A 12,209-nucleotide genomic window follows, 5' to 3' on the forward strand; every position below is an offset into this window, starting at 1 on the left:
TTCTTATAATTGATGCTTTGACCACTAGGCTGAAAGTTTCAAAGAAGTCAATCCCAGGGTGCTGATGGAACCCTTTGGCAACTAAACGTACCTTGTACCTCTGTATCGAGCCATCTGGATTCTTTTTTAGTCAAAAAATCCATTTGCTGCCCAACACATTAAATGATGATGATAGAGGGACCAAGTGCCAAGTTTGATTATGTATAAGAGCTTGGTATTCAGTGTCCATTACAACTTTCCATTGAGGTGTAGCAAGAACGTCTGACACCCTAGTTGGTTCTGTCAAAGACCAATCAGATTTTATAGTGTTTAACCAAGCTTTTGGTTTGAAGATACAAGCTTTTCCCCTTGTAATCATGGGATGTGAAGGTTGTAGAGGATGTGGAGGGACAGGTATAGGTGCAGGTGATGGATCATTAGGGGATGGAGACTCATTAAAAGGTTGAGAAAAGGGAGAAAGGTAGGGGAGGGTGTGTGATTGACTGCTTGGTAGGGTGTTGTGTGTTGGAGGGCTTTGTACTGAGTTGGGCATAGTGAGGCTCGGTAGGTTGGGCTGAGATGGTTGATTTTCAATGTGTTGAGGTTGATCTGTGGGTCTGAAGCATTGAATTTGACTCGAATATGTGAGCTGGCTTAAAAGACTATGCAACGATGGGGTGAGATTGGGTGAAAGGATATTTGGACCATTGGCCATTCCCGATTTGAAGGTAGATCAGTTGGAGTCTTGAAAGCCAGAGAAAAATAGAAAGCCAGGCTCATTAAAAATAACACTTATGGAAATATAGACTTTACCATCCTTGTTTAAGCATCGATGCCCCTTGTGAACAATGTTTGGCCCTAAGTAGATACATTTGTTAATGTGAAATTGAAACTTGTTGGTTTGATATGGTCTGAGGCACAAAAAATAGGCACAATGAAAAACTCTCAACTTTGTAACATCCAAAAGTTTCTCATACATCAGCTGAAGAGGAGACTGATTCTTTAGAACTGGAGAAGGAAGGCCATTAATTAGGAATCTGGCATTGAGGAAGGCATTCCACCAAAACTTTAGAGGCATTGAGGCCTGTGCTAATAGAGTGAGTCCCATCTCCACTAAGTGTCTGTGTTTTCTCTCAGCCCGCTCATTTTGTGCAGATGTATAAGGATAGGAAAAACGTGATGCAATGCCAAGGGAGCTACATAGCTGATGTAGCATAATATATTTTCCTCCATTATTCGATTGTAGTGCTTTGATGCCTATGCTAAACTGTGTGTTAATTACTTGAAGAAAATGTTTAAAGGCCTGCATTATATCTAACTTTTGTTTGAGTGGATATAACCAGAGATATATGCTATAATCATCAATAAACGAAATGTAATATTTATATCCTTCAGTAGAACTGACTGAGGTTGGTCCCCATACATCAGAATGTATTAAATCAAATTTATGCTTCAGATGAGACAAAGAGTTAGAGAAGGGTAGGAAGTGAACTTTTCCAAGACAGTAGGGTTCACAAAATTTAACATCATCATTTAACTTAGTAGGTAGATTACAAACTTTTAAGACAGATTCCAAAACTCTAGATGAAGGGTGGCTTAATCTCCTATGCCACAATTCTTTAGATCTACCAAATTTACTTCAACATTCGAGAGAGCAAAGGCAGTAGATTTGTTATTTTTGTCCATCGGATTAGGAGAATAGACATCCTCTCTAGTATTCACATCAACCTGGATCACCTCCGCTTCATCCAACTAATATGGGTCATCCTTAAGAGTTCCTTTCACTAGTGTTTGCCCTAAACGTTTGTCCTTAACAACACAAGATTCATTATAAAACTCAAAAAAGACATCATTATCTTGGATAAGTTTTGACACACTGACAAGATTCTTTGTAATATTGGGCACACACAAAACATTTTTCAGATTCAGATTATAGTTAGGGGCATATAAACAGGCATTGCCAACAGATGATATGTTTAACTATTGTCCATTTCCTACCATGATGAGATCATTACCTGGATTGGCTATGTTGGTAGGATCAGCTATGACATGATTTGTTACACCACTGTTTGCATACCAATTGAAATCTCCTACAGACTCGTTTTGAAGAAACAGATTGAGATTTTGAGAGGTTACAAATGTTGATGAATTGGACCCTAAGTTTCCTTGGTTGGGATTGTTTCCCTTGCCATTCCTTTGATTTGGAACGAGTTCTCTATTATACCTCTGATAACATACATCTGCAGCGTGTCCATACCTGGAGCAAACTTGGCAAGTAGGTCTATTTCCCTTGCGTTGACTTCTTCCTCTGTTTATGCCTCCATTGAAGTTGCCATTGCTCTTGGATGTATTGAATTGTTGTCGATTTCTTCCCTGAGAGTTTCCTTGTCCAGATGGCTTAGGTGCAGTTGTGTTGCGATTGAATGCTGCATTTGCTGAGGCATTATGTGCAAACGATGTGTAGCTTTTGAGGTATTTTGATGTTTCAATCGTTTTTCGAAGGAGAGTAACTCTAACTGCATATCGAGCCATGAGATTTCTGGTTTTCTTTGGATGACTACTACCACTGGGTTGTATTCCTCATCCAATCCAAGAAGGACTTGAGATACGAGATTTCGTTTAGAGGTTGGACTTCCCACTTATGCTAAATTATCAGAATGAAGCTTCATAAGTTTCAAATATTCAGACATTGAAGGCTATCGTTACAGTTTGTTGAAAGACTTGACGCAAATAGTCTTTTTCAGCTCTTGACTGAACTCCAAATAGAGAGTGAATAGCATCCCACAGACTTTTAGCACTTTCATGTCCCATTAGTTGCACTGCAACTTCGGGAGTCATTGAGTTGTATGGCCAACCCAACAAGAGCTGGTCAGCAGTAACCCACACTTCATATAATGGGTTGAAAGTCCTTTCACCAGTTGCGCTCGACGCTCCTCCTGATGCTTGAGAGCCAAAATCACCAGTTTCAATACTGGGTATAGTAGAGACGGTGAACATTGGAGAGCAAATCTTAGTTCCAGATAGGTGCCTTTCGAGTTTGTATCCTCTTAAGATTGGAAGAGCTAACGTCTTCCATAACATGAAATAGCCTCTTTCTAATTTGGTGTTGGTTATCTGGTTGAGCAGCTGATTTAGTGGAGGCGTGCTGAATTTTGTCGATTCACCGATTGAGGATCCTGTAGCAATGGCGTTGGCCATATCGAGCTCTAATACCAAGTTAGAATTTAAGAAAGAAGATGCATAGGGACAAAATTTCAACTGATATTTTCTTATTGAAGAAAGGGCATAGTGAGCCCAAATCTATACAGATTTTCCAATTAAGGTTACATGAATAATTGAATAATAAAAAGAATATGGAGGAATAAAAATAATTGAATAATAAAAAGAATATGGAGGAATAAAAAATGGACCTTTAATATTAATATTATTGTTTTCAAAACTTATTAGAGAAATATTATTGTTTTGAAACTTATTAGAGACATATTGTTATTTTGGGAGTTCGAGGCTAGAGGTCGAACATTGAGAACTCAACTAATTTGGAGGTCGAACGTTGAGAACTCGATGAACAAAGAAAAACGTGGAAACAATACATAGGCCGAAACTTCAACCCTCGACAAGGGAAATCTCGCGAATGTCGCTTAAGTTGTCGAAAGTTGAAGTTTCGACACACATCCACCCTCGAGATTGCAAGTTTATTACTTTTCTTTTTCCCTCATAGAGAAAATAAAGTAATGAGATGGTATACTATATGTATCCGTGTACTTGAGTTGCTTCTAACAATCTATGCATTTTGTTATCATTTCGAATTAGACGGAGGCTTGTGGGATTGACGTGAGGGGGTGGGGATGGCTATATTTCTGGGAGCGAACTCCAGGTGAATATGAAGCGCATGGATACAAGTTATGCCTTGGAATGAAAGACAATTCTGAATTAGCTTTGTCTATGAACAAAATTTTGTATATTAGGTTGTCGAAGGTTACACACATGTTGAAACTTTAAAGCGATTAAGGAGATAAGTGGGCTGAAGCAGATTAAAGAGAGAGCGAGATTCAAAGCGAGATAGTAGGAGAGAGCGAGATGTTGAACGAGATTTTAAGAGAGAGCGAGATTTAGTTTACATTGACTAATTTGACTAACATTGAACTTGGTAAAATAAAATAGTTGAATAATTGAAAAATGAGTTTATTCAGGAATACACATTGAATGCTAAGATTACACATTGAGTTTCTGGTAGTAGATCCATAATCAAAAAAGTATTTGTGATTGTTCCAGAAGAAATGAAAGCTAGTAATCATTAATGGAAAAATAACAACAATAACAGAGAGAGCGAGATATTGAGAGAGAGCGAGAGTGAGAGAGCGAGATCTTAGGAGAGAGCGAAAGTCTTCACTTTATTTGAAATTTCCATAGAAATATATATACAAAAAGAGAAAAAAGAGCTAATAATCATACTATAATTGAATAATCATTAGACTATCTTTGAATATATTAGATTATTATACTATAATTAAATAATCATTAGACAATAAATTGAATATATTAGATTATTATACTATAATTGAATAATCATTAGACAAAAAATTGAATATATTAGATTATTATAATGTAAAACTTTATTGATTACAAAAAAAAAAAGGAATATACAGTAGATTATTATAAAAAAAATTGAGTATACAATAAATTATAATTAAAAAATTGAATATACAATAAAATGAATATATAATAAAAAAAAATTATTTATTATTTAATCCCAAACTATCTGGAGCCCGTCTTAGTAACGAAGGACACTTCCTTTGATTATGTCCTAACTGGTTATAAAATCCACATCGTTTTCGAGTGGCTGGTTCTGTCTAATCCATCTCGTTGTGATAATGTGAACTTTTCGGTCTACCAAGTCTTCTCAACAACGATGAATCAGGATGTAAGACGGGCATATTAGGGTGCGTGATCTAGTAATCTTCATGCGGTACAGATTGAAATTGAGGAGAGTAATATTCAACATACGTTGACAATTTGTAGTAGTATTCCTCAATAAAATCTTCGTAGTTCATGTTAAAATGTGAGCAAACGGCCATAAAATGCGAGCATGGAATGCCAAATGCTTGCCACTTGTTACATGAACCGTACCGCTCGGTATGATGGCTTGTTCGAGATTACTAAGTATGAAACACTTGAGAGAAATTGTAACACACGAAGAGGTGTGTTTAATTTCAAATTGACATGCTGGTATAATTGCAGTAGTGAACAGCTCAGCAAATGGTTGGACGGGACCGAAATGTCACCATCGTTTCTAATTACGACATATCGTCAACAACTTCAATAAAAAGTATAAATTTAATTCATTGAAAAATTATGTTTATCGTGCCGGGTGTCAGTTTCAAATTTAAAAGTTCAACAAAGCAATTGAAGATATCAAAGGAATAAATCGGAGTTGTCTAAGTTTTTATGACAACATTAGTTTAGAGCAATGGACTCAAGCACATGATGGAGGATTCAGATATATGTGAATGACGACAAATCTATCAGAGTGCATAATTGGAGTCCTCAAAGGAGCTCGAATGTTGCCTATAAATGCTCTTGCTCAGATAACATTCTTCAAATGCGTGAACTATTTCGAAAAAAGAAGAGCAGAAATAAGGGATGCATTGGAGCGTCAAGATAAACCCAGGACCTGTTGATCCCTATGTTTTGTACGACCAGTCCATTCATCGATCATATGTTGTATGGCAAGATTGTACTACTGGAGAAATATCTTGCAGACGTCAAGAGGCAGGATTTATTCAGTTGGACTGGCATCTGATCACAGCCTTGGTCGAGAGATGAAGGCTTGAGATGCATACATTCCATATGTCTGTTGGAGAGTGCACTATCACTCTACAAGATATAGAAGTGTTGTTGGGGTTACCTGTTGAGCCAGTCACCGGAGTGATGTATGATGACTGGTTAGAAATTTGTCAATTGTACCTCGGTACGACCCCACCTGCCGACAAGATTAAATGATTGAGGTTAAGTTTAATATGGTTAGGAACACAATTTCGTGAGCTCACAGATGATGCAGACGAGGAAACCGTCATAAGATATGCGCGAGCATATATACTACAAATGATGGGTGGAAGTCTGTTTTCAGATAAATCAAGTCATTTTGTTTTCAGATAAATCAAGTCATTTTGTTCACTTGATGTTCCTGCCACTGTTAGCTAACCTCCATGATGCGGGACGGTATTCGTGGGGTGGAGCATGCTTGGCATGGTTGTATAAACAACTATGCAAAGCAACAAAACCTGGAGTTCGAGAGATAGTTGGGTCTCTCATACTTTTGCAACTATGGGCTTAGGAGCGATTTACAACAATGGCTCTACAGCTACATCATGTTAATGACGCTCAGTTAGTTGGAGGAGCCTACGGTTCTCGGTATGTTGTTTTAATTCAATTTAATTTTTATATCACTGATCTAGTTAATTTAAATTCTAAATTATCAATTTAAAAATTTAGGTAGAGAGACAAATTTTGTGTGACTAGGACAGCCACACATGTAGTCAACCAGTATAGATACATATTCGATCTGCTTCAACCTGAACAGGTACATTACACTAAACCTAATTGATTATTTTATTCACATTTTTATTATATTTGTCTTTAATATTCTCTAATATAATATTTTTTGTTTCAGGTTATTTGAGAGCCGTACAAAATTATTGTGCATACTTTGCCTAATTTTTGTACGAATGGTCAAAATATATGGCGGACGATGAGTCCTCTCATATGTTTTCACATTGGTGAGTGGCATCTTCCTGATAGGGTGATGAGACAATTCGGTTTTCAACAGGATGTCCCATCGCCTTGTAATTCTGAACTCGTACTGCATGATATTGACCTAAGGACTGGAGATTGGTTCGAAAAAGTTGCACATTTGGTAGTGCGATGGCACTATCGTGCAATGTTTATTGCAGTGGGGGTTTCTCTTGAACAGTTTGACACAGATGTAACTCCATAATATATTCATTGGTATAATAATATCACAAGGAGCTACATCACTCGTTCGGGAGCAGCTATGGGTCATCTGGTAAATGAATGAATATTATCTATTTTTTTAATTTAAATTTATTTTAAATATTGTCTAATTGTTTTATAATTCACAGAGATCGAACAACAGTAGACTCCGTGAAGTTGCGAATGATCCGAACCAGGTTATTGCTATATGTAGTGACAACCAAAGCTATATGGAGGAAATTCATTATATGTACGATATACCTATTGTTCCTCCACCAGCTTCTAGACGTAGAGGACCTGTTCGGGAAGAGGATGAGTTTGATGAGGTTGCACATAATGTGGAAGAGTTTTCCCCTATGACGCAGACGTAGAGTCAAACTAATTATGTTAGTCCGATGATGATGATGCCAACATTTGGTTCGGGACATTATGACTTAGAGGCTGGTCCTTCGTCTTCATACGTGCATGGACATGGTCGGGGTCATGGAGAGCATAATGAATATTTATATTATGAAGCCCCTGCAGAGGTACCAGAGCAACATCAAGAAGAACACGAGCAACCTCAAGTTCGAAGTGGACAACGACAACCAGCTCGAAATCGACGACGTCCACCTTGTGGGACACATTGATTTTTTAAATTATTTTTATATAAATGAGATATTTAATTTACATTTTTTTTATTTTTATGAGTTATTATTTTTTTAATTTATTCTTTTTAGAATTTAAATAAAATAATAAAATATTTTTAGAAATTATTTTTATAAAATAGAAAATTAAAAAAAGAGAAAGGATTAGAAAGAAGAAGGTGGAATGTGTAATAATTAAAAAGGAAAAAAAGGGAAATTTGTACGGTATTCTCGCTTTCTATCAAAATCTCGCTATTTCGCTCTCGCTCTCGCTCACGCTCACGCTCAAAATCTCGCTCTCTCTCATAATCTCGCTCTTGAATTTGATTGGGAAGTTCAATGGTAAAAAGAAGGAGATTCATTAACTCGTTATTTAGTCAGACTTGCTGAGATGACAGAATCCGTAAAAATTATTCAATAAGCTTTGGAAGGAATTCCAGGGGGACCTTATGAAAATTTAGAAATACAATCTTTTGATAGATGAATGTCTCCGGAATGATAATTAAACAGACTCAATAATAATGTTAGGAAGGGCAAGGTCGAGGGTTCAAAGTTTAATGTACAAGTGAAAGGAAGGTCGAGGGTTGAAAATTCGACCTTCAACCCTCAACTTATTTTAAAAAAAAACAACAATATTTACAAATAATTTGAAAACAACAATAATTTTCTAAATAGTTTCTAAAAGACAATATTCTTTTAATTTTTCTATGACAGATGACCCAATCATAAAGGAACGGAATAAAGGCTGTTGAAATCCAATCCTAAACTGATCTTTATTGCTCATCATGACTCTCGTATGTGATGTGGTGGTCTCCAACTGGTGTGGCTTCTTTGACCTATCTTTGATGGCAATATCTCTAACACATCCACTGCACTTCGATGTCCACCCACTTTGCACTCAATTCCCTGAGCAGGTCCGCCACGTCATCGACGACCACAATAAGCTGACCCTCCGCAATCTCTCCTCTGGGCAATGCTCTGTTTGCGAAATTGATTGTTCTTCTCTCTGGGTCTACAGCTTCAATGTTTGTGGAGTCAATATCCATCCCAAATGCCTCCTTAAGCCATACGGTTCGCCGACGAAATCTCGCAGGATACTTCACGCGCACGCGCCGCCGTGGGCGGCGGCTCATAAACCTAATGGTTATCATGTGAATCCAAATGGTTATGATGGTGGCCATTTTTCTTACGGCGGCGTTCCGGCTCCTTGGGGATTTCCGAATCATAATTTTAGTTATGCTCCTGGAGCTAATTATGGTGGACATCTACCGTCGCCGCCGATTTGGGGATCAATATTTGGGGGTGGAATGTTTGCTCTGGTTCAAAATTTAGCGGCAGGTGCTATTATTGAGTTTATTTCCGGTTCTGCTGGTGCTTAGTTCTTCTTGCAATGTTGTTTCATTGTTCATCGTCTTCTTAAATTGAGAATTTTACCTTTCCATTATGTTCTCTCTAATTGTGTTATTGGCTTATTGCTTAATTGCTGATTTGGTACTGATAATTAAAAAAAAGAAAAAAAGAAAAAAGGAAAAAAAATTGTAAGCAATAATTGTATTTATTATTGTACTGAAAAGGCCCAGAAATAAGTCTGCCATAGACATCATCATATGTTGCAACTTGTGAGAAACATTTATGAATCCTACATTAATATTAATATGTCTAATAAATTTAGAAAACTTAATATGGGATTAAACAATAATTGAGTTCTTACCTTCAACTAAAATAAAAACAACTTTTTTAGATATGTAAAGTTAATAAGAGTACCCTTATTCAGTGTGGTTATACCATTTAGATATACTTTCAAATCTTGGGTGAGTACTATCAAGATGTTCATTAAATATCTCAAATATAACTAATATTTAATTTGTAACTCCCATATGACATGATTAATTAATTTAAGTTCAACAAAAATAACTTAAACATAATAATAATAAGAAGAAAAAAAGTTTTTTTTAGTTATTAGGTTTTGAATCTAATTTCTATATGATTCATAGGTTTTAAAATAATACACATTTGGTCCTTAAATTTTGAGTTTTATTTCGATTTAGTCCTTAACTTTCAAAAGATTATAATTTTACACTTGAGATTTGAGTTTTGTTTCAATTTGGTCCCTAGGCTTCAAGATTTTTCATTTTTATCCTTAATTATTCATTAAGTACTCATTTTTAATCATTAATGCCAATTTCTATGAATTAGTTAAAAACAATTATGAAGCGAAATTTTAAATCTAATTCTAAAAATGATAACATATAGTGAAACCTAATTAATTTTAAATTTTTTTAATAATTTTTAATTTATTAATATAAATTAATATTAAAGATAGAAAATGAATATTTAGTACATAGTTCGAGATTAAAAGTGTAAATCTTAAACATATGGACTAAATTAAAGCAAAACACAAATGAGATTGTAACATTTTTAAGATTTAGAGACTAAATAGAAACTAAACCCTAAAATCTAAAAGCAACCAAAATTGTTATTCCTAATGATAATTAAAACCAAGTCAAATTTGTATGCATCTTCTTGCAACTTGCAAGTCAATTAGCAAACTCTTTTAGTTTGCAAAAAATAAATGAAAAGAAGCACAATAAAAAAAAAAAAAAAAAAAGAAAAAGAAAAAGAAAAAGAAAACGCGTAATTCTTCGGCTATAATAATCTGTTTAAACTCATCTCTGAAACCCCGACAACCACCATGGCTCTGGTTCCGAAGACCACGAAATTCCATTTCACTCATCCAAACCACCATTTGCAATTGCACCCCGACGACCACCATGATTACATTTGCGACGGCTGCAAAACCTCCAGTTCAGGTACCCGCTTCCGATGCCATTCCTGCAATTTCAATCTCCATGAATACTGCGCCAATTGCCCGGAGAAACTCATCTCCTCCTCCATCCACCACCATCCCCTCACTCTCCTCCTCCGTAAGCCCGATGGCGCTCGCCTCAACGACCGAATTTGCGACATTTGCCGGGACTCCGTCGACGGGCTGTTCTACTGGTGCAAAGACTGCGATTTCAACGCCCACCCACTTTGCACCCGGCTCCCTAAAAGCCTCCGCCATGTGATTGACAGCCAACATTTTTTGAACCTCCAAAAGCTGCCGTCCGGTGGCTGCGCCGTTTGTAAAAAGGATTGTTCTTTTCTTTGGGAGTACGGATCTGGGGTTTGTAGAGTTAATATTCATCTTGAGTGTCTGTTGGAGCCGTACGAGTTGCCGCCGAGTCAACAGCCGAGTGGGGGAGGGAGAGGGACAACTACTTCTCGTGTAGTGCCGCCGCGGTGGGGAAGTTGGCCGCCTCCGTTTCCCGGCGGTGGTTTCAGTGGATTGGTGGGTATAATTCTGGGTGGCAATTTGGTAATAGTTACGGTAATTTTGGTATGGGAGGGCATTATGGGAGTTATGTCTACCCCGCCCCTTACGTCGTTCCCGATTAGCTTCTGTGTATCGTAATTATGGAGCGCCGCCGGTATCGTCGAGAAGTGGGGGAAAGCTTGGGAAATCAATGTTTGCTCTGGTTGGTGGACTGACCGTTGATGTGATGTCTAGTGTTATTTCTGGGTTTCCCGTTGACTTCCAATCGGACTTCCATTTTGATTTCAGTTGGATAAGGATTGAAACTCCGATGATTATTTAGATAAGGGTGGTTTTAAAAGTTAATTGGGAAAAATGGATGGTTTTGAACTTATTTAGGAAAAATTGGTGATTTTTTTTGTCCCCATCCAAGAGGCGTAAAGACTCACTCTAGTATTTTATTTTTATCCCCGTAAGCCGCATTTAAAAAAAAAAAATTTAACCGGTCATTCGAGAATATTTTATTTAGTTTCTTTCCCCCGTACGCCACATTAATCGCACACAATCACTTAGTAAACTATGCAATCGTTTAGTAATTATACACGACCATACACAATCGCTTAGTAAATAATCCACGACTGTTTAGTAATTATACATGATCGCACATAATCATTTAGTAAATTACTATGCGATCGTTTAGTACGATCGTTTAATACGTCATTTGAGAATGTTTTATTTAGTAAATTACTATGCGATCGTTTAGTAAATTATACACGATCGTTTAGTAAATTATACATGATCGCTTAGTAATTTATACACGATTGATTAGTAATTTATACATGATCACTTAGTAAGTTATACACGATCGCTTAGTAATTTATACACGGTTGCTTAGTAATTTATACACGATCGCCTAGTAAGTTATACACGATCGTTTAGTAAGTTATACACGATCGCTTAGTAATTTATACACGATTGTTCACTTATTAATGATTTGTTTATCCAGTTGTAGATCAATGGCGTTACTTCACATCTTTGTACGATTTGGTAAAGATTGGGATGAGTCTGGAAGAAATTATGTTGGTGGTCATATGAAAGGTCTGAAAGTCAGAAATGATATAACAGTCATCTAAATTTATCTAAACGATCGCTTAGTTATTTATATTATGTATAACACCAATTGTACTGTACAATATGTATTTTTAGCACAAATTTATCTAAACGATCACCTAGTTATTTATTTGCTTAGTTAAACGTACAACACCAATTGTATTCTACAAATTTAGCACAAATTTATCTAAATGAAAACTAAATGATCG

General features: G+C 36.4%; 2 protein-coding genes and 1 pseudogene across 2 annotated transcripts; 2 read left to right on the forward strand and 1 right to left on the reverse strand.

The window, feature by feature from the left end:
- Window positions 1–2,661: 2,661 nt before the first annotated feature.
- On the reverse strand, window positions 2,662–3,177 carry LOC120077182 (uncharacterized). The gene has a single exon (XM_039031087.1). The coding sequence runs from the start codon at window positions 3,175–3,177 to the stop codon at window positions 2,662–2,664; it is 516 nt and encodes a 171-aa protein (XP_038887015.1).
- A 5,144-nt stretch (window positions 3,178–8,321) lies between these two features.
- Window positions 8,322–9,039, forward strand: LOC120078450 (uncharacterized). Its single transcript, XM_039032721.2, has one exon. The coding sequence runs from the start codon at window positions 8,381–8,383 to the stop codon at window positions 8,972–8,974; it is 594 nt and encodes a 197-aa protein (XP_038888649.1). The 5' UTR covers window positions 8,322–8,380; the 3' UTR covers window positions 8,975–9,039.
- A 1,004-nt stretch (window positions 9,040–10,043) lies between these two features.
- LOC120078414 (protein VACUOLELESS GAMETOPHYTES-like) lies at window positions 10,044–11,407 on the forward strand (annotated as a pseudogene).
- The last annotated feature ends 802 nt before the right edge of the window (window positions 11,408–12,209 follow it).

This window comes from Benincasa hispida, chromosome 5 (assembly GCF_027475165.1).
Source record: "Benincasa hispida cultivar pf3 chromosome 5, pf3_genome.v1.1, whole genome shotgun sequence".
Classification (NCBI taxonomy): Eukaryota; Viridiplantae; Streptophyta; class Magnoliopsida; order Cucurbitales; family Cucurbitaceae; genus Benincasa; species Benincasa hispida.